The sequence below is a fragment of the Triplophysa rosa genome, unplaced genomic scaffold (genome assembly GCF_024868665.1).
Source record: "Triplophysa rosa unplaced genomic scaffold, Trosa_1v2 scaffold266_ERROPOS124324, whole genome shotgun sequence".
Lineage (NCBI taxonomy): Eukaryota > Metazoa > Chordata > Actinopteri > Cypriniformes > Nemacheilidae > Triplophysa > Triplophysa rosa.
The window spans coordinates 47708-68724 of record NW_026634282.1 but is presented as its reverse complement, the minus strand read 5'-3'; the positions used below and the strand labels follow the sequence as shown (position 1 = coordinate 68724).

The 21017-nt window shown below is 37.6% G+C and overlaps 1 protein-coding gene and 1 long non-coding RNA gene across 2 annotated transcripts; one reads left to right on the top strand and one right to left on the bottom strand.

Annotated features, from left to right (window-relative positions):
• Window positions 1-36: 36 nt before the first annotated feature.
• tecpr1a (tectonin beta-propeller repeat containing 1a) lies at window positions 37-20455 on the bottom strand. Its single transcript, XM_057327659.1, has 24 exons — window positions 20224-20455; window positions 19969-20151; window positions 19774-19896; window positions 19562-19684; window positions 19177-19351; window positions 18980-19080; window positions 18785-18886; window positions 15178-15326; window positions 14517-15070; window positions 13723-13868; window positions 13292-13447; window positions 13052-13201; window positions 12820-12977; window positions 12199-12326; window positions 12022-12124; window positions 11842-11938; window positions 11638-11717; window positions 6536-6592; window positions 6279-6453; window positions 6000-6135; window positions 5684-5776; window positions 5431-5537; window positions 2036-2155; window positions 37-1926 (listed from the first exon to the last, which is right to left on the bottom strand). The coding sequence occupies exons 1-24, from the start codon at window positions 20446-20448 to the stop codon at window positions 1768-1770; spliced, it is 3600 nt and encodes a 1199-aa protein (XP_057183642.1). The 5' UTR covers window positions 20449-20455; the 3' UTR covers window positions 37-1767.
• LOC130550240 (uncharacterized) lies at window positions 15380-17755 on the top strand. Its single transcript, XR_008962368.1, has 3 exons — window positions 15380-15781; window positions 16648-16675; window positions 17009-17755. It is a non-coding gene; the product is annotated as an uncharacterized LOC130550240 (long non-coding RNA).
• Window positions 20456-21017: the final 562 nt, after the last annotated feature.

Genomic DNA, 21017 nt, shown 5'->3' with positions numbered 1-21017 from the left:
ATAAGAGGTTACAATATATTTTGAAAAGAAAAGGTACAGAGTTGTGGAGTAGATTTTATATTTATTGTTGACACAAACCATGCACAATGACACTGAAAGCTAAAGTGCTCTGAGATTCACTTTACTGTTGTTTTCTTACAGTAGCATTTTCACCGAGCCTATCTGTCTACACTAAATAAGTTAAAACTATTATATCGATTTCATTTTCAAGTTCACAGACCTGTGGAGAGACAATGTGTCTAGATGCTGTCAACTCTCTCTCTCTCTAACTCTCTCCTGCATATATGTAATATAAAGCTTTTCTTTATGTACAGCAGTGACCTTAAATAATGCCCACAATTTATTCACATTAGGCCCTTAAATAACAACATCCAATGGTATAACATAAATAATTCAAATTTATACAGCCACATTTACAACATAACTTACTAGAATAGGAAAGATAAAAACAATCAAAGTTTTAGTATAAATACTGTTACTCTCTGAAATTTGTGCTGCTGCCTTTAAACAGAATTATACCATTGTTATGTGTGAATGGAAAGAAATGTCATGTCATCCTGAGAAAAGAAATGTTTCATAACATTGTCAAGTTCAAAATTAAATATTGCACTTTTTTGCTAACTCCAAAAAACAAACGTTTCCTCCTTTTACATAGTACCACATTGCCATTTCACCTTTGAGTAAAAATGTTAAACAATCTATTAATCTGATATAAGCAGATAACAGAAGTGACAGTTTTAGCTCTTTTTGATGTCTTGGCCACTAAATTATGCCACAATATATGCCACTTTACGGAGCCCCGCACATGACATGAGAAAAACTCTATATTGTGGCCGCAAATAAGAATTTAATCAATGATTTATTAATACATAAGCATGTTTTACAAATTAGTTTCCTTGTTTAGGGTAAATTGTGTCCATGTTTTAGAATGTTTTTGCATCCTTTTTGTAGGTTCCCCGTCACAGTCCAGCCTGTTTAAAGCTCATGATTTGCAAACATCACCAAAGATTTATGGTCCATAACAGCAGCTACATCTTTTATTATTAAGCAGTGATGAGTTTATTAAATTGCAGTTAGGAGATATTAAAACGTGAGCCCGATTTCTCAAACTAGAGAGCAAATTAATAAAACGAGAATTATCAAAACATGCATAAGTAGTAATTAATTGTGGGAACGAATCCTTAATTCATGGCTACCATATAATTCTTTCTTTTTGCGTGGCATGTACCGGGCTTCATACCACTGCTATATAATATACTGTATTTTTTTCTACCCCGTAACTCACGTTTAATGACATCGCATCCAAACTGAAAATAAATTTCAGAAGTAGGTGTTTGAATTGATAGCTTTGTTTGTAATGTTCAATATAAAATGTGTGTTGAATGTTTTCTGTTGCTCACATTGTGCCTTTTGTATTCAATGCCCCTAAATTACATTTAAGAATTGCGAAAAGCAAAATGGTATGACCACAAACAAATAAATAACCATTAAATTAAGAGCCTATCCAAAAGTGTAAAAACACAAACGACTGGAATAAAAGAGAGAGCAGTACTGGAAGTGACCGCGTTATCCACGAAAGCACTTGAAACAAATGTTTGTAAAGCTAACAGGAAGACACAGACCAACAAGAGGATGTGATGAAAAGGGTTGAATAAAAACACAGAGTCATCTGCACACAGGAGCTTGAACTGAACTCTATGTTCTACAGAAGAGAAGTGAATATGGCTACATTAGAGATGGTTAGTGAGAGACGCTGGGGGTGCTTGACTAACATCCTACTGGGTTTCCATTCATCTCAGGCTGGTTACGGGCTTGCAGTGGACCGCGGCCTGATGTTTGGTGGCTGCTGTTGTCAGTTAAGGGTGGCATCTTGATGCGAGGGGCTTCCATGGCATTCCCCCTTACCGTTATGTGATCCCATCCACCCTGAGAAGACAACACAGGATTTTTCATTTTCCACCCATTCTATTTTATTGTCTATGTCTTTAAATGGCAAATATAACAGTTTGAAGTGAACTATATCAGCATTGCTCACCCCAATGCCATAGTCCCACGAGTGACCTTTGGGTTCTGTAGGCAGCACCCCCAGCCGGCGACATACAGTTCCACAGCTGAGACTGTGGCTACCCTGCACTTTATCTGCAATGACCCACACCTTAGAGAGAAAACACATACGTTGTATTTAAACAGGGAAAAAACCTAGCCAAGTTAAAACAAACTTGACTCGATTCAAGTTTTTAGTAAGTCCTGATGCTGTGTAAATTTATTTATGCTAAATCTATACTGTACAAATATAGAGTTAACTATAGAGGGTTTATTACACATAGTGTCTTCAAGATATTGTAAAACTGACTTGGCACAGCTTATTTATCATTGATTTCTAAACTTGTCTGCAGTCTCCCACATACAGCTACGGAAAAATTAAGAGATTATTCCACATTTTCATTTCAAATCAGCATTTCTAGATGTATTGTGACCATTCCAGTCCAGTGTTAAATTTCAATAAAATCAAACCTTAGCACTGATATAAAGTCATCCAACAGCAATGTGAAAGACTGACAGCATGACAAGACATGAAAACTGTTATAAAAACCAAGGTTAGCACATAAAAAATAAATTTTGAATTTTTCGTTAATACATGTACAAATATTACCGTTGTATTGCTTAAAGGTAGGGATGCACCGAAATGAAAATTCTTGGCCGAAGCCGAATAACAATGAAACACTTGGCCGAAGGCTGAATACCGAACACCGAACATGGTTTTTTGCATTTCTTCTGTTTATTTAGCCATTTTTTTCACTACTGCATAAACTGAATGGTCAAAACGTGCTTTTTATAATTTGTCTTGCTTTTCAATAAAATACAATACAACTTAAAATAATATTGAGCAAAACAAAGTCAATTAAAACAAAAAATTGAAATTGAATAGCATATATTAGGCCTATAACTGACTGCTAAAAGAATGTAATGTAAGTTACTCTGTACCCCTACAACAAAACAGTTCATTAAAAAGTGTCATTCCACATTAGGCCTATAAACTAAAAATACGAATGAACTAAAACTGTTGGCTTATTATAGGCTACATTGCAAAAAGATTTTAAGAAAAAAAAACATCCAATGCAAGCAATTCTGACTGATGCTGACTGACAACCATATCAGTTCACGTCTCTCCTCCAAACTCCGCTCACAAAAGATGACTGTTCTCTTCTCTCTCTCTCTGCGCTGGTTGCTGCTTGATCGTATCACAAGTCATGTTCAGTAAAATTTATTCGGCCATTTCAAATATTCGGCCGAACACCGAACATGCGTTTTTTGCTATTTTCGGCCGAACATTCAGAGCATCCCTACTTAAAAGTGAATATAAGCTCTTTGCGGTATTTACAGCCCCCCTAAACCAGAAAATGCACTTTCTGTGTGTCAGGATTGTGTGTACAGAACCACCCTAGAATGATAAAAATCCACCCATTCATGTTTTTTAAATCCCCAATAAACCTCAACTGTCCTCTTGAACAAACTGTCGGCATTCTCTCAGTGACTTGACGTCACATTGATTGAGCCCTCCCTATGTCTGCTGATGGACTTCATTTACTCCCGAGTTCCGACATCTGAGCCTCTGAAGACGCTATGGATTAGTTTTATTTCTCAACGGAATGTGCAGAAGACATCAGGTGAAGTCACTTTACACCGGGATGCTTCACAAACGAATGTTAGTAAAATGCTGGATTCTTAATGGGCCATGTTTTCAGTTTTGAAACATATGACACGTTTGTCCCATGTATTGTCACGTATAAAAACAATGTGCACATTGTAAAGACATAACGCGAAGTGCATTCACTCAAAGAGACCATGTTTTCGGTTTTTATAGATATGCGTTTGTGCCGTGCATTGTCACGTTTAAAAACAATGTGCTCGTTATAAAGACATTACGCGAAATGCAGCGTCCTCAGTTTTTAAAGGGGTCATATGGCGCGAATACGTGTTTTTCTGTGTCCTTGGTGTGTTAGAAGTTGCCCATGCATGTATTAGACACGTAAAATTGCAAAAATGAAAGTGTCGGAACAAAAGATCTAAAGGCGAATGCTCACCCACACCTGCCTGAAACTCCTCGTGTAACCACACCCCCACAAATCTACGTCAGTTTGTGGTATGATTTGACTAAGACCGCCTAAATGTATACGCAGGTAGTCAGTACAATTGCTTTGGAACCTGATGTTCCAAATATGGTAAGAGGCGTTACATTTCCGTCACACGCTTGCAGTACTCGACCAATCACTACGCACTGGTTAACTGGCCAATCATAGCACACCTCACTTTTCAGAGCGATGAGCTTTTTTTTTGAGACGGGGCAAAGAGGAGATACAAACATGCATGGTATGTGAAAAATACAGCGCTTTTGAACTTTAATTCGTGTATACACATTGCATTACATATAAAACAAAAGATAATATTTGTTTTAGACCAGCAGCTCATTTGCATTTAAAGAGACACACACCAAAACAGCCTGTTTTTCCTCACAGGCAATAATGGACATGTAGGGCACAGTATAATACAAGACCTGTGGTGTGTTTTAATCTGAAACTTCATAGACACATTCTGTAGACTACTAAGATTTATATTACATTTTGTAAAAGGGCTACATTTGGGGTCTTTAAGGTCTGAAAAAATACAGAGCATCTTCTGTTATTTTGACCTGTTTTTCCAGTTTTTTTTCTGCAAATAAATGCAAAAAGAAACAATATTTTATTTTGAAATTTGGGAGAAATATTGTTAGTAGTTTACAGAAAAAAAGAAAAAATTCCCTAAACATACCTATAAATAGTACATTTTAAGATAAAAAAAACTGTCTCTGAAATGGTCTCTGACCATCAATTGTGGATCAATTCAGAATCATTTGGTCCCCTTGAAACAGAAGTGGTGATCATCTTTACTTCAGTTTTCTGACGCATGTCCAAGTGAAACTTGCATGAGAAAAATAGTGAGAGTGGCTTGTGTTTGACACGGTGTAGTGTTAGTGAATTGTAAAGGAGCGCAGCCACCAGACAACAAAAGGTGCCACCGGTGTGTGTACCCTCATATAAAACAATTTGTTAATTTTTTTTAAACGGGATGCGGCACTGTGCTTATTGTCTGGAGTGCGACCCGCTTGACTGTTGGGGGGGAGGAGTTAACCGATGTTCTGCCCAAGCCGTCTCACTGATGTCATAAGAGGATCGCCACTAAAGGGCGGAAGTGCCTTTTCAGATTTTCATTAAAGATTGTGAGGGCACATAAATAAAAAAACTGGCACAGAAACATTGTTTATAATAACGCTGCAATGTTCCATAAAAAAAACCAGAATCATAATTTTTTTTATCTGATCATGAACTACAATGCATCAGTAATCCATTTTCTCCACACCCTTATAAATACTAATGAGGAAATATTCCAGACCTGGTCCAGAGGTCCCACTGATACTTTTCGCACGTTATTAGAGATGTGCTCCCAAGATGAGCCCTGAGGGTAACTGGGGGTCACACCCTGTCTGTACCACAGGTTACCTGCATGAAAAGGGCCACAGAAGCAAACAAAACAGTAATGTTTAAATTAAACAATTGCACTACAGTTATGCTGTTAGCATATATTTATATTTAACAGCTTCTATGGAGACCATCTTCAGAAGATCAGAAGATGTGCATTGGTTTACCATTTTCATCCACAGTGTAAACTGACGTTCTGCCCACTGACACCTGTTTAAGCTTCTGTCCGGCCGGAGAGGGGATGTGGTACCAGCAATCTCCTATAAGCACAGATAAAACTTGCCTTTGTAATGTTACTGCAGTTGATGTCGCAACATTAGCATGATAGGCAGAACTTGAGCAAAACATGTTACGTGACAAGAAGAGCGTGTGAATGATGCTGCGTTTATTTTGATGGAGGGTATATGAATTTACAGTACATTTACAACTAGGAAACAGTCGAAAGAGAAATTTACGAGTCGTGATGGAATGTTTTTCTCTCACCTGCTGGGTTCTCGGCCGATACAGAGCCCCTATAGAATGCCGAGCCATCTTTAGCGATGGCCCAAACCTGATGGACAGCACCTATAGAAATGGACTTGAAAGGCTGGTCAGTTCCTACGTGTAACCATGACGACCCCTGAAGGCAAAAAACACATTGCTTTAGTGAGAGAAATTTCAAAAAAGTATTCACACAAAAAAAAAGTTATGACCTTATGAACATCTAAAACATTGTGTAAATCAATTATCATTAATCTAGAAAATAATGAACTTGGCCCTTACTGCAGGGGTCAGTGAGGTGACACCCAGGCGACACAGGACATCCCCTTTGTTACTGATGGCCCAGAGTGGCACCTGTTCTACTGTGTTCTTTGGCCCGCACGGCAGGACTGTTACGTCACTCAGAGGTATAGGCGGAACCTCCTGCCAAGGGCCGGTTGTTGTGAGTTTACACTTTCTAAGATTAAAGAACAAGGTATAATCATAAGTGCATGGATAAACAGAGCTCAAGAGAGCAGAATATACAACGTGAAACATACCTGGCCCAACGCCTGCGCCGGACAAAGTCCTTTAATGTTTTGTTTCCATGGTATGACCTAGAACAGTAAATAAATTCAGAGAAAACACTAGAGGGGATTAGTTCTCTCTCAACCATGCGGGTAAAAGTAATATTGCTGTACACTGTGATTAAATGGCTACATGACTCCGGTGAGTCGACTAAATGGTCGCGGCACTTCAGCACAAAAACCTGCATCTCATTCACAAACAACCCAAAGTCTAACTTAACCAGATGAGAAATGTGCTGAAATAGTGATGTGATGCAAGTATCAAGGTTTCAGTTTGTGACCAGCTAAGTTCCATGACTGCGCCATTCTTTCGAAATGACTAGATATTAGAAATGAGCAGTCTTGTATAAAGTACTTGAAAGCAATACTTGAGTAAAAGTACAAGTATCTTACCAAAAAATGACTTTGGTAGAAGTTAAAGTCACCCTTTAAAATATTACTTGAGTAAAAGTCTTAAAGTACCTGACATTTAGTATACTTAAGTATCAAAAGTAATTGTCTGATATAAAATGTACTTAAGTACTAAAAGTAAAAGTAAAGGTATTCAAAAAAAAAGTGAACGGTTAGAATTTTGAGGTAATTAAATCAAAGAAAATCTCAAGTTCAACAAAATGCACGGTGCTTTTGAAGATGTGAGTAATCCTGAAGGCTCCTCTGTAACCTGCCATCAATTAGCCTAATGTGGTCTAAAAAAAATCCCTCCACCGGTGTAACGCTAATTTACCTAGGAAATATTCGGCCGCCACTTAGGCTATACCAGTATGGAGGACTAAACCTGCAAAAATTATAAATAAATAAATGTATAAATAAATAAATATATAAACGAATAAATGTAATAATATGAAAATAAATAAAGGAATGAATGGTTTGATAAAACAAAATAATTCGTTTTAGCTATTATTGATCTTAGCTTTAACTTTTCTTTTCATTTTTTAAATTGATTTATTATTTTTTGTGTCCATTTTTTAATTATTTTTTATTATTATTATTATTTATTTTTAGATTATTTTATTTATCATTTCCTTTTATTTTTACATTTATTTATTTATACGTTTATTTATTTTTATATTTATTTATTATCGCTTGTTTTTATTTCCACTTTTATTTATTTATTCTTGTATTTATTCTTACTTTTCTGTGTCTTGTATGATAATTAGATGGGTTGGTCTTGCCTACTATTGGTTCAGCGTAGATTGAAGCGTTTGATCGATTACTCTTGACTTGTTTTGGACTAACGTCACGTCACTCACTGATCGTTTGCTTCGTGTATAACGTTAAGTAACTATGGCGGGCGCACAATTAGCTAGAGAGTTACAGCATTTAGCCAATGAAGTCGATAACCATGCATCAAATGACTGTGTGTCATTTAGATTAGGTGCACTTATTGATGTTTTATTACAGATTGACGGCGAGATAAATGACAAAGTTCTCCCTCGGTTGTTAGCCTCTTTGCAGCACATTCAAAGTCTGTGCGAGTCAGAGGGTGCTATGGTGGTGTTACAGTTCAACTGGTGAAAATCATAAAGCACAAAATGTAATAAGGTTTAACTACACAGATGAGCTTGTAAACCGAAGTCGCAAGCTAACGCTTTGTCAAAGTGATAGTTATAAGCAGCCTTTCGGTTAGAAAAAGCGTAAAGATTTAATGTAACATGATGTAACATAATGTAAATGAATTGAGACATAGTGAACTTAAGTCACAAGTTAACACGGTAGTAATGAGCATCGTTCTTTCACTACAGGGGCCATCAAATGGAAACCATTCCTTCTAAAAAGACGTGGTTACTAAACGGTACTCGTAAACTACATTCCATAAGAGATAAATAACACAGAGGTCACAAGTTAAAACGGGCATATTCCCTTGATTCATCCAGCTGCATATTGTTGTGTGACATCTTGATATTATTGCAAAGATCCGCAGCACCTAGCATTGCGAAATAGCTTAGTGTGATTGTTACCGTAGTGACACGCTGCCTCGCTTTATTGTATGGGTACGAATCCCGTGTCAAATCGCTTTATTTATTTTTTCACCTCGCTTCAGCCGTTACGGGCGATCATACCAATAATTTGCAATCTTAACAAGAATGTCAAAATCATGTAACAAGAAAGTCTGTGTTTATTAGACATCTTAATATCAAGTCGTCTTGTGCTTTCAGAATCGACGAATCTGCTGAGGTCGTTCATGCACCTCTTTGGCAGAGGACCTGTAACCGGACTTGGTCACCACCTTAGCACCCCCTGACTCGCACAGATTTTGAAGAACTTTGTCATTTATCTCGCCGTCAATCTGTAATAAATCATCAATAAACGCACCTAATCTAAATGACACACAGTCATTTGATGCATGGTTATCGACTTCATTGGCTAAATGCTGTAACTCTCTAGCTAATTGTGCGCCCGCCATAGTTACTTAACGTTATACACGAAGCAAACGATCAGTGAGTGACGTGACGTTAGTTCAAAACAAGTCAAGAGTAATCGATCAAACGCTTCAATCTACGCTGAACCAATAGTAGGCAAGACCAACCCATCTAATTATCATACAAGACACAGAAAAGTAAGAATAAATTCAAGAATAAATAAATAAAAGTGGAAATAAATACATGCGATAATAAATAAATATAAAAATAAATAAACGTATAAATAAATAAATGTAAAAATAAAAGGAAATGATAAATAAAATAATCTAAAAATAATAATAATAATAAATAATTAAAAATGGACACAAAAAATAATAAATCAATTTAAAAAATGAAAAGAAAAGTTAAAGCTAAGATCAATAATAGCTAAAACGAATTATTTTGTTTTATCAAACCATTCATTCCTGTATTTATTTTCATATATTACATTTATTCGTTTATATATTTATTTATTTATACATTTATTTATTTATAATTTTTGCAGGTTTAGTCCTCCATAACCAGAAACCGTTATTAACCATTTCAGTATTATGTGTTGAATTAATTCGGAGGGAAAATCATTGGTGTTGTTAAATATCTGCACATTGGCTAATCAGAAAAGTTAACTAGCACACGTTAGCCTGGCCATCACGTTAGCCAGATATCTGAACAGGCTTATGATAACTAATTCATGTTAAATAACGTGAATTGAATGAAAATTAATTTAACCTACCTCGATGTGCTTCTTCAGGTTGGACGGGGAGTTTTTTAATGCCAATATTTCAGTGACTCTCGGTAGGCATACCGGGTTTCCATCCAAAGTTGCGAATTTAGCTTATGCGCAAAATTGGAAAATCGCATAAAACATTTGCCGTTTCCATCCAACTAGTCAACCTAATAAACTGGCACTAAATATCAGTAAGAGAAGCCACTGAATATAATAGTTTTGATATACTTGCGCAAGCAGACGATTAGGAAACTCAATAAATGCGGTGCTTTTGTGGATGCCTGCTGTTCGGGAAACACAGTCGTGACAGTTCTAAGAGGCAATTACAAAAATACTTGACGACTTTGCTCAGGCGTTTAAGAATGACCATCACAACATTTCTGATGCTGTGTCACAAGATCATTACTCTGGTTAGTCAGGTTACGCAGTCTCATAGTGCAGTTACGTGACTTTTTGGAGGAATTTATTCAGCAAATGCGTTTCCATCTCCCATTATTCGCATTAACCCTTTTTCGCAAAAATGAAAAACCACCTCAAGCGAGCGTAAAAACCTTTTTGCGAATTAAGGGTTTTTAATTAGAAATTTAGCGTTTCCATCACTCGTTTCTGATGCGAAACTTCAAAATGCGAATAAAACCAGAGTAATGGAAACCCACACTTAATCCGGTAGGAAGAATTTTTCACTCCAATGTATGAAAATATTTCTTGCAAATACGGCAACGGGTGTGTAACGTTATCTTCGTCACCACCACGGAGTTCACCAAGTTCGTCACTGTAGTCGAGATGCTCGTCATCTGCTACCGGAGTGGTAACGTTAGCAGCAGAGCCTGCAGCAGGTGCTTCCATAATGGCATCAATAATGTGACATGCCCGGACAAGCAGGACTTCTTCTTCTTCGTGCTTGGCGGTTGACATGACAACAAACAGGCATTACGTCACCAACTCAAATTTCTTCTGAAAATACTTTAATTTGTAGTAACGAGTAACGAAGATGGTTAGGAGAAATGTATCGGAGTAAAAGTACACATTTTATTTAGGAAATGTAGTGGAGTAAAAGTGAAAGTTGTCAGAAATATAAATAACGAAGTAAAGTACAGATATGTGAGAATTCTACTTAAGTACAGTAACGAAGTATTTGTACTTCGTTACATTACAACACTGGAAATGAGTTAACTTACAGTGTTATTTTTTTATTTCTAGTATTAGTAGCAATAAAACATTTTAGAACTAAGCATAACATGAAAAAAAATAAAACAATTCTTCAACTAAAAAGTACCAACTAAAAAAATCCAACTTTTTAAAAGAACAATATGTAGTTTTCAAATATGTAACGCGAAGGCGAAAGTATTTACGGCCACGCATAGGTCCACATGTGCATTTAATTTTGCAGTAATGGACTACTTGCACGTCGTCTCGTGACATACTTCCGACTTGAAATCGTACGGCTCACCATGTTCCGGTTATATGCATTTACTATGGGCTGTTGCTCCCTGTGAAACCTAAACGGTTAAAAATAAGATTTTTACGTACATACATTATCAGCGACTTAGAAGAAATATTCTAAACATCCCTAGGTACATAATCTTCAAAAGATCTGAGAAAGTAATGGCTGGTGAACGATAGCGTTTCAGTTTTTCTCCTCACACACAGCTACGTTGCAGACATTTAACCACCGAACGCTAATCACAGAAGGCTGAAGGAGACTAAAGGCCATTGCACATCGAGTCTGAAATTTGCGTCCGAAATTTCCGCACGTTAAAAAAAGAAATACGCCCTCATGTTGTGTCAATCACATTTACACACTGCCTCCGATATTTTCAGACACAAATTTATTGATCATCTTTGCACCATAAACTGATTTGCACAATTTATTTAATAATTCAAGCCCTGAAACAATGCAAACAGCTTGTAAAAACAAAGCTTGCAGTGGGTACAACTGTACGACTTACGCAGGAAAGTCCGCTGCATACTGCCAGCCCTCTCTGTCTGTTCCTACTGCCACAGCATAGTCAATAGTCCAGTCTGACACCTGGAAGGCATAATGCATACATGTACAAAACCGCATTACAGTCTTTACATTCAAATGAATCCAACAATTTAGCACACAACGTAATGCATGTGTCTATAGATTGAATATGGGTAACAGCACATACCCATGTCCAGTTTGGGGAGGGTGGTTTAGTATTAGTTTTGGTGCACTCCTTCAGACCTGAGGCATCACTCCACATGTACCGATCAGTAGGGAGACCCCTGGTGGACAAATAGTGGACTGAGAACACTGAGTATGTCTAAAACACAAAACTGTTTATTGTATAATAAAGCTCAGTGTTTACCTGTTAGTGTAACCAGTGACGGGGTTCCAGCGCTGGTTTTCATATATATAAACACTCTTCACATCCGTCTGTGTGTAGATGTTATCTGTGCTGCTTGCCAACCCTACATGTGTGGAATAAACTTATATTAACGTATAGTTTATTTATTACATCATGAAATAATGGTGATGGATTTACCCTGAAAGAATCCTCCTCCGTAGCCTCCAGTATGAACCCAGGCGGTATGGTCGTAACCGATCCCCCACACCACACCAAGACTGTTAGACTCGATAATACGCAAATGGCCTCCAACTTGACGCCAGAACCTATTCACGACGAATCATAAACACCCTTAGAACAGTGTTATTTTAAAAGAAATTTGGACATCAATTATATTTGTAGTTATAAATATATCAACTACATGTTTATATAAATTGCTAAAAATGTAGGGCAGTTAACGATTAATCGCGATTAATCGTATCCAGAATAAAAGTTTGTTTACATAATTTATAACTGTGTACTGTGCATGTAAATTCTGTATTTATTATAAACACATAAACATACGTGTATAGATATATAGAAAATATTTGCATGTATTTACCAATAACTTTAATTATACAGTATATATAAATGTTTATTCATTTTTATATTTTTCTTAAATACAGTATATAGATGTATGTGAAAATGTTTATAAGTACAAAATAAGTACGCACAGTACACAGACATATATTATGTAAACACAAACTTTACTATGGATGTGATTAATCTTGATTAATCACGATTAATTGGTTAACAGCCCTACTAAAATGTAATCCTTACATCTGATCACATGCTGTTGGATAGGGAGATGCTTCTAGTTCTTTCGTAGGCTCGCTCACAAAGATGTCACCTTTACAGGTGATCGACCAGATGGCCTGTTTTGAGGGAGGGCCTTGTATACCTCTGGAGTCACAGCAGGACACACTGAGCAGAGCCAGCTGATGGGATTATAAAACAGGTTCAATACAAATTGCAGTGATGGAGTTAAACATCCCTTATGTTATTTGCTTACCCAGTCGTGCATCTCCAGCTCTGCTGCCGCAGCCAGACGGATGGGCCACCTCTGTTTGGTTCTCTCGGCTGTGTAGATGGCAAACGTGTGCTTGGATTCATTGAGTACTGGCACCAGTATTGTCACTTCATTGATGAATGAGTGCAGATACTGGAAAAAAATGAAATAAATGCAATGGATTTCATAAAGTCTGCAAGCATATAAACAGTAGACGGCATGAAGTATATAGAAGTAGTATACCTTCTTCTCATCGTTGAAGGTGTAGTAGATAAACAGAATGCCATCCTTGCTGCCGTCCGCTCCTGAGAACTGCTCCAGCGCAAACTGAACATCCACCCACTTATGAGGTTTCCAGTCTCGCCACCACTGCATGCTGCCCTTCTTCACCCACACGGACTGTGAGACGGATGAGAATCAGGGACGTTATTCACTTGTTTTTCTTTTCATTTTGAAAGACAGAGAAGGTTTCTAGGGGCATCTGAAGGTTCTACCAGGTTGAAGGATGCTGCGTATAATACTACAGCGGACTATCAGTCTAACTTGTGAACACTTACTGTCGCGATATCAATGACAGTCTGGATACAATCATATAAAAATAAATGACAAAAAGCAATTGTTTAGCATTGAGGAAAAAATCACACGAGGTGAACCTTTCTGTTTTTAAGCACTACCTGTTCAATGGCCTGCTCATAATGTGTGAAATTCTCCATTTCTCTCTTGGAGCGTTCGCTGAGCTGCTCGAAAATCTGTTTGCGCCAGGCCGCTGTTTGTGCGGGTGTGATAGAAAGAGACATGGCCTGCATAGAGCAGTTCAGTGCTGCGGAGACAGTTATGAGAATGAAAGTCAATAAACATAAGAATAATTCATAAAAAAATCAATTCTACAATAATATATTCACCCTCACGTCAAAACCGGCATATGACTCTTTTCTCTGTAGAACACAAAAGAAGATATTTTGAGAAATGGTTTTTGTGTCCATACAATGGAAGTCAAAGGGGATAATTGTTACCAATGTTCCTCAAACTGTCTACCAACGTTCGTCCGACATTCTACAAACATTCTTTAAATATCTTCATCTGTGTTCTGCAGAAGAAAGTTATACAAGTTTGGAATGACGTGAGGGTGAATAAATAATGATTTATTTTGTTTTGGGGTGAAATTTAAGGTAATAATTCTGGAATAACTTTGCAATCATTCAATTATATTCACATCACTGTATTATGAAATACAAATTTTACGTTTTAGTTTAGTTTAAAAAGTTATTTCCTTACATCGATATTAATAATAAAATAGGTCATTTCTGTTCTGTAAACAAATATCACTGGGACAAAATGATATAATATAATTTTATAATAACATTTTCAATAAAATATTTACAAATGCCTTCAAATATTGCTTATTAATAGTTTTTGTTTACTTATCATTATATTACAGTTATCTATTATTATAAAATGTGTGACTGACCTGTGGATGCAGATGAGTTAAACCAGTTAAGCTGCATGTGACTGTCGACCGCACATCCTCCTCCACTGACCCAGGCCCATTTTTGATGCTCATCAGTCCCGTAAGGCTCCTCCTGGGCCAAATTATAGGTAGCTACAGAAGACAGACTGCTGGTATCGGCTGTATCACCCGCAGTTCCTGAAGTCTGAGTCTGAGCCTCTTCCAGGTCCACATTGCTCCACTGAGGGTCCAGCCCACCTGATTGGCTAGGAGAGAGAACCTGTGCTGGAGAACCCCTGTCCTCCGCTTCCTTTTCCGCAGATTCCTCCTCAGGGATAGACGGACCGGCTGCTGGTGCGGACACGTCACGCCGACCGATCTGACCCTCGCGGTCGGACACCAGCTCTGAGATGAAGCTGTCACTGGTGACTTTAGGGATACGTGGTTTAGGGGTGACTTCGGTCTCAGAGGCGGGAAGAACTTCACCCACTGCTCTCTCAGTATCAGGGTCAATGTCACTTACCACAGAAGCTTGAGACTCCAGACGCACCTCACCACCAAAGAAACAGCCAGCGCTGTAAAAAAAGAAAGATGCCATCTAGTGATGAATGATGTAATGCAAACATTTTCAAAGTCTTTGCTGGTGCTGTAGTTTTGACTGAGGGTAAAGGTAAAAGCTAACCTCTGAAGACTGTTCGCGCTGGAACTGGAATGGGAACGATCGCTGTCTCTAGACACGGACACAACCCTCCAGGCCTTCCCACTCAGCTCGCTGGCTGTCACGCCCTGACGGAAATACACCGCCCGGTCCTCAAAACCTATCGCCCACACCTGAGCACAAAGCACAACCACGCACACTGAATTCTAAGTGCCTTTAAATGGAAATAAATAAAATGTGATGTTTCCCGTACATAACACATCCTACACTGTAAACCCTAATGTTGTATGTACTTAAACAATCAAGTGATGTTGACTAAACATTAATTAAAATTTTCCATTTTGGTCCTGACATTTAAAAATATGAGTTGATTTAACTTTATGTACCTTCAAAATGCTTAAACTTACAATTTCAAGTCTTGTGAGCTCAAAATCATGATTAATCCTTTAAAAATCCTTTTGGTCATTTTTACTTAAAACAGTTCACTCCATGCAAGCAGTTCTGTTCTACCTAGCAACAAGAAAACTAATGCACCGATTGGTGGATTACAAAGTTGGTCCTTTTGGCCTCGTCTGCTCTGTTGCTGAGCTGACACTCACAGTTCAAGACGGAATATGTGCTATGTTCGGTAAGCACATTTATTTATATATAAAGTTATGTTGTGTGATTTTTAAGAGTGAAATATGTTTATTTAAATCCTTGTGGTACATTTCTATAATAAAAGACAATGCAGCCCGGTCAAACTTGCTAGCGTAACCATCAATTAACGGTATGGATTTGTGATGGTAACGCTATGATAACTGAGATATAAAATGGTTCTTTATTGATTTGTAATACTGAAACATATAAGTTCAAACACTTAATCATAGTGTAATCGTGTATTTCTGTTGTAAAGAACATGACAGCCACTTCTGAGATCAGTTAACGTTGTTTTTTCCCGCTCAAACTTTGCCAACCTCGCCGATATTTTTTTAATGATTTTGTGACGAGAGAAAGCACATGGTAGCTATCATTACTGCTTAACTTTAGACCACGAGGGTTAGCCTTTCCAGGGCAAACTTTGTCAATGTCGCCATTAAATAACAATATTTTCAATATAATGTTCTCAAGGTATGATTTAGAAGTCGACTTTTTACATATTTTGACTTGTACAGTGCATTTGTAAAGTATGAATTATAGGTTAATTGTGTGTTATAAGAACATTGCAACTATAGCAGAGACGAATAAGGGTAGTGATGCTTAGTAGTGACGCATATACAGTATATGTGAAATTACAGACCATCTTCACACTGGTCACCAGTAATTAGCTACAAAGTAATTTACGTATTTAACAGCCATATCTGATGTACCTTCCAGCATGATTGTCACCTTTATTTGGATGTTTAGGTTTCTTTTGGATAACATTGTAAGATTACCATCTTAATTATAATGTAATTTTCGTGGTTTTTGCACCGACTTTGTTAAACTTAATATTTTCAACTTTTTCTGTTACAGGTAACATGAGACAAGGACATGTGGAAATGTAAGTATTGCATTTTTGACTCTGCAAAAAGTGGGGAACTTCTCAAACATTATCGTTTGAAACATGGTGGTCATACAAAAACTGTACCTTTCCATACCTACACAAGGATTGTCTTTGTACGTTCAACTCCATTAGTAGTTTGAAAGTTAATGTGGCAAAAATTCATACAAAAACACGATTGGGACATTGTCAACATGTAATTTATATCTTATATTCATATCAGTAATGTGTTGTGTATGATAATCTTAAATCATATATTCTCATAACAATGCTTCAAATAGATTGATATTAAGTTTTTCTGGCATTAATAGAATTTAATCTTTTCCTCTAAAGTCAGCCCAAACAACCGATGTCCGAACCCTTGTTCTTTGAGGACCGCCTATCATGCTCGGAGATGATGACTCTTCTTTCTTCAAGTCATGTTAAGTAAGTACATCTGTTCTTAAAAGGGATAGTTCACCCAAAACTTTTTACTTTAAAAAGTTTTAAATATATATATTTTTCTTACCAAACCCCATTGAGTCACTTCAGAAGGTCTTTAACACACTCATCTATATATTGAAAGGCCTGAGTGTGAGTACATTTTCATTTTTGGGTGAAGCATTACTTTAACATACAAAGTGGCACCTTTTTTGTTTAAGTCTTCAATATAATAAACGTCATTTATAATGCATACTTTCAAAACTGTATACCAAATTCTTTGCAGGAAGCATCTATATTTACATCAATTCAAATGTATACATGTTAATATAATGTTGGTTTAGGGTTAGTGATTAGCTATTTTAATAAACTTAATGTGCATTCTGATAAGCATGCATTGATGATAAACCTTTGATTCCTGATCTTATTCGAGGACACTGATCTTCAGCCCCCCAACTCCTTGCATTTGACGACTTCTATTCTTCGAAGACAATGTTCAGTGACAATGTGCCGTGTTTGCACAAAGCTTAAATGGTGAAATGTAGTTTTTATTATGTGTAGCCTACATGTTCAGTACATTAACAATTGTGAGGCGTAAAAGGTGTAATTGGTGCACAGAGTTGTACAATTGATGCAAGTCCACCAGTTAATGTTGGACATTTTTACTGTTGTTATACCACCTTATTATAATAATTTTTCAGTTTACATTAACATAATTGTGAGTGAAGTTACTTGAGTGAAGTATACTGTAAATGTGCATAGAGTTGTACAATTGATGTACTGCAGTTAATTTGGTTGTTACCACCTTTACAGTGTGGCGGTGACCCATTCCCATTACAGTATAGTGTTTTACTGTATTTTAATTAATATTGTGACATTATGTCAATAAAAATTAAAAGATTAAATATGCTGTTCATTGTTTTATTTCAGTTCTGTGTGCACAAAGCTTCAAAAATAATAACATCATTATGTTAACAAATAAATAAGTGAACAAATATTTAAGTACACTTGAAATTAATACCAAGTTAAGTGAACAAAATAATTTAAGTACATTAAATAAGCGCCAAGTTTGGTGAACTGAAAGATTAAAGTATAGTCTACAAAACCACCAAGTTAAATAAACTTAAATATGCAAGTTTCGGGAGACTCCATTACTCAATTAAATTGAGGCAACGAGTTTACTCAATCAATTTAGTTCAATCAACTTATTAGGGTTTTCAGTGTACATTTGTATAGAATATGTGATTTCATAAGCAAAATACTACAGTATTTTTTCATCTGTACTCAAACAGTAAAATGCTCATAAAATAAACTCTCAGATCAAACGCATCTAGTTATATGGACTCAATGCGCTGCACCATTGATTATTGTCACACACAAACAAGCACAAAAACGACAAACGCAATTCACACAAACACGCAGCTCTGTCTAATACACCTATACTTAGTATTCTTAGCACAGACCGATTTTTTTCGTAGCACTGTTATTATTTTGTTTTCAAGTTACTTGTCCGGTCGGGCAAGTAAAATTCTCTCTCACTTGCCAATAGAAAACATTCACTTGGCCCGGACAAGCGTTAATGTCAAGCCCTGTATTGTATTATATTATATTATATTATTTTTTGATGGTCAAGAGTATGTTATGAGATAAAACCAAAATGATGAAAAAAGAAGAGTACTAATCTCTTACCTGGTCATTGAGGCCTACATTGATCATCACCATCTCTCCAACCATACCTATCCAACCCGAGCCACAAGGATTATGGGAATTCACACCCCGTCTAAACCAGACCTATTGAACAGTAGAAGATGAGGCAAAGGCAAGCATAGAAACACAAATGGTCAAGTTTGACAGCAGCTACTGCTTATTTAATATAAGACTTACCTTATGATCTTTAGTAACAGCCCACACTACATTTACACCAACAGCTACATGCACCGCACCCACTCCAGGATTCGGTGATTCCACTGTGACCCATGATGTGCCTGTGAATAAATGGATTTTTTCACATATGGATAAAACAACTAGACATAGAGAGATAACTTGACAAGAGTTTACATGTCATGTACTATAGCACTCACCCTTAAGACAGTCTCTGCCAATGCCCTCTCTGACCAGCAGGTGACCCTCCCACAAGACGGCCCACACTAGGTCACCCGGCCCACAGCTTACCTGCACCACCTCCCCTGGCACAGGCACCTCTTCCCAAACAGAACCTTCAGGATTATGATGGTGGATGCCGCTCCTGAACCACACCTGCTCCAAACAAGACCAACATCTTTAGATCCAAAGACAAACTGTCTATGACAAAATACGGTTAGGCTCAAAGATCCAACGACAATATGTAGATTATGTACAATACATACTGTATATTGGCAGCCATCAGCTTTACTTCACATTTGGTAAAATCTTATTTTTCCTGGTAAGGTTGAAATTTGCATGGAATGTCTCAAAATGAGCAATGACCTTTCCCTGCAGAGACACGGCCCACAGTGCCAAACAGCCTCTGGGTTCCTCAGTGATCTCCCAGCCACCACAGCTGATGTCATTGAACGGGTCGGGGAGCGCTCCGGTCTGCTCCGAGGGGATCTGCTCTCACATACAAACGTTCACCGGCATGTACAAAAAACACTGACAACACAGTTTCCTGACAAAGACACATTTGTGCATGTACTCACCTTTACCCAGGCATCCTGCGACTTGTACCTTCTGTATCGTATCCATCTACAGCGTCGCACGCAAGAATTCCACTTTTTATCTTTCGTGTACGTAGCTGGAAAGTCAATGGCGTAGGTCCATCCCTGAAAATAGCAAAGGTGATGAGCCATGGCGTAAAGAGAAGCATATGTGAATTCTGTGATGTCAATACTTACCCCTTTCTCTGTGAGCTCCCCACCAAAGTTTTCATCCTCGTACCAGTCTGCCTCCCACTCCCAGTTCTCAGAGGGCAACTGAAACCCACTCAGCGGCTGGTGATTCAAACCTGTGGCATCACTCCACTGCCAGCGATCGCTGGGCAACAGCCGGTCCGAGAAGCCATCGACAGGGTTCCACCTCTATCGGGGAGCAGGAAATATCAGTAAGCTTAGCCCAAACTTAAAACAGGGTAACACTGATGGTTCTCAAACCTGGTTCTCATATGTCTCCTCTTGGTAGCGAATGGGAACATCGCTTGCATGGACGTTCAGGTAGATGTTGTGGTCACAGGCGATTCCCCAGCAACACTGCTGCATGGCGGTGACACGTTTGAACTCCAAGTGGGCATCGCGACAATGTTCCCACTGCTGGCCCGCTGTTGAAAGGCTGTAAACTCTCCCATAAACATCAACAGCCCTCAGGAGGGAGCTAGGCATGATGCACCCTGCTGCAGGACACAAGAGAGATGGAGACCAAAAAACAACAAGGTTCAGATAAACAAACAAGACAGAAGCAGTTTTAGGGTGTTTTCAAATATAGTTTGTTTTAAATGAACCAAACCCAGTTCACTTAAAGTAACCAGAAAGGGAACTAGCCAAAAATGACCTCAGTCCTTTTGGTTTTTGCAGTAAAGTGGACTCAAAAGAAAACCCAGTTCTTATTTTGGTCCTCTTGAGCACTAAAGAATCTCAGACCCTTTTTTGTTCACACCATAACTTCATAAGAACTCCGATTCCAGTTTTCTGTGCAGCAGTGGATTTTGGGTATTCAAGACTTTACAATAAGTAAGAAATAATTGACTTTCAAGAGTAAGAATTTAATTAACTTTCAAATAATTGACCGGACTGGAGACAATTATTCCACCTTATACCACTGTTACCACACCACAGGACATTGTTCAAATGTTTAATTTCAATGTTTGTCATGTTACATCGTCTTTTAAACACTGTTGATGGTAGTAGGGCTGCAGCTATCGATTCTTTTACTAATCGAGTATTCTACTGAT

What these genes read in the sequence shown, in the direction of transcription:
- tecpr1a (XM_057327659.1), bottom strand. Translation starts at nt 20,448, where the DNA reads ATGCCTAGCTCCCTCCTGAGGGCTGTTGATGTTTATGGGAGAGTTTAC. An exon ending in GGGAGCTCACAGAGAAAGGG is followed by an intron (nt 19,897 to 19,968) that starts GTAAGTATTGAC and finishes TGCTATTTTCAG; the next exon opens with GGATGGACCTACGCCATTGA. An exon ending in CGGAGGAGGATTCTTTCAGG is followed by an intron (nt 12,125 to 12,198) that starts GTAAATCCATCA and finishes CCACACATGTAG; the next exon opens with GGTTGGCAAGCAGCACAGAT.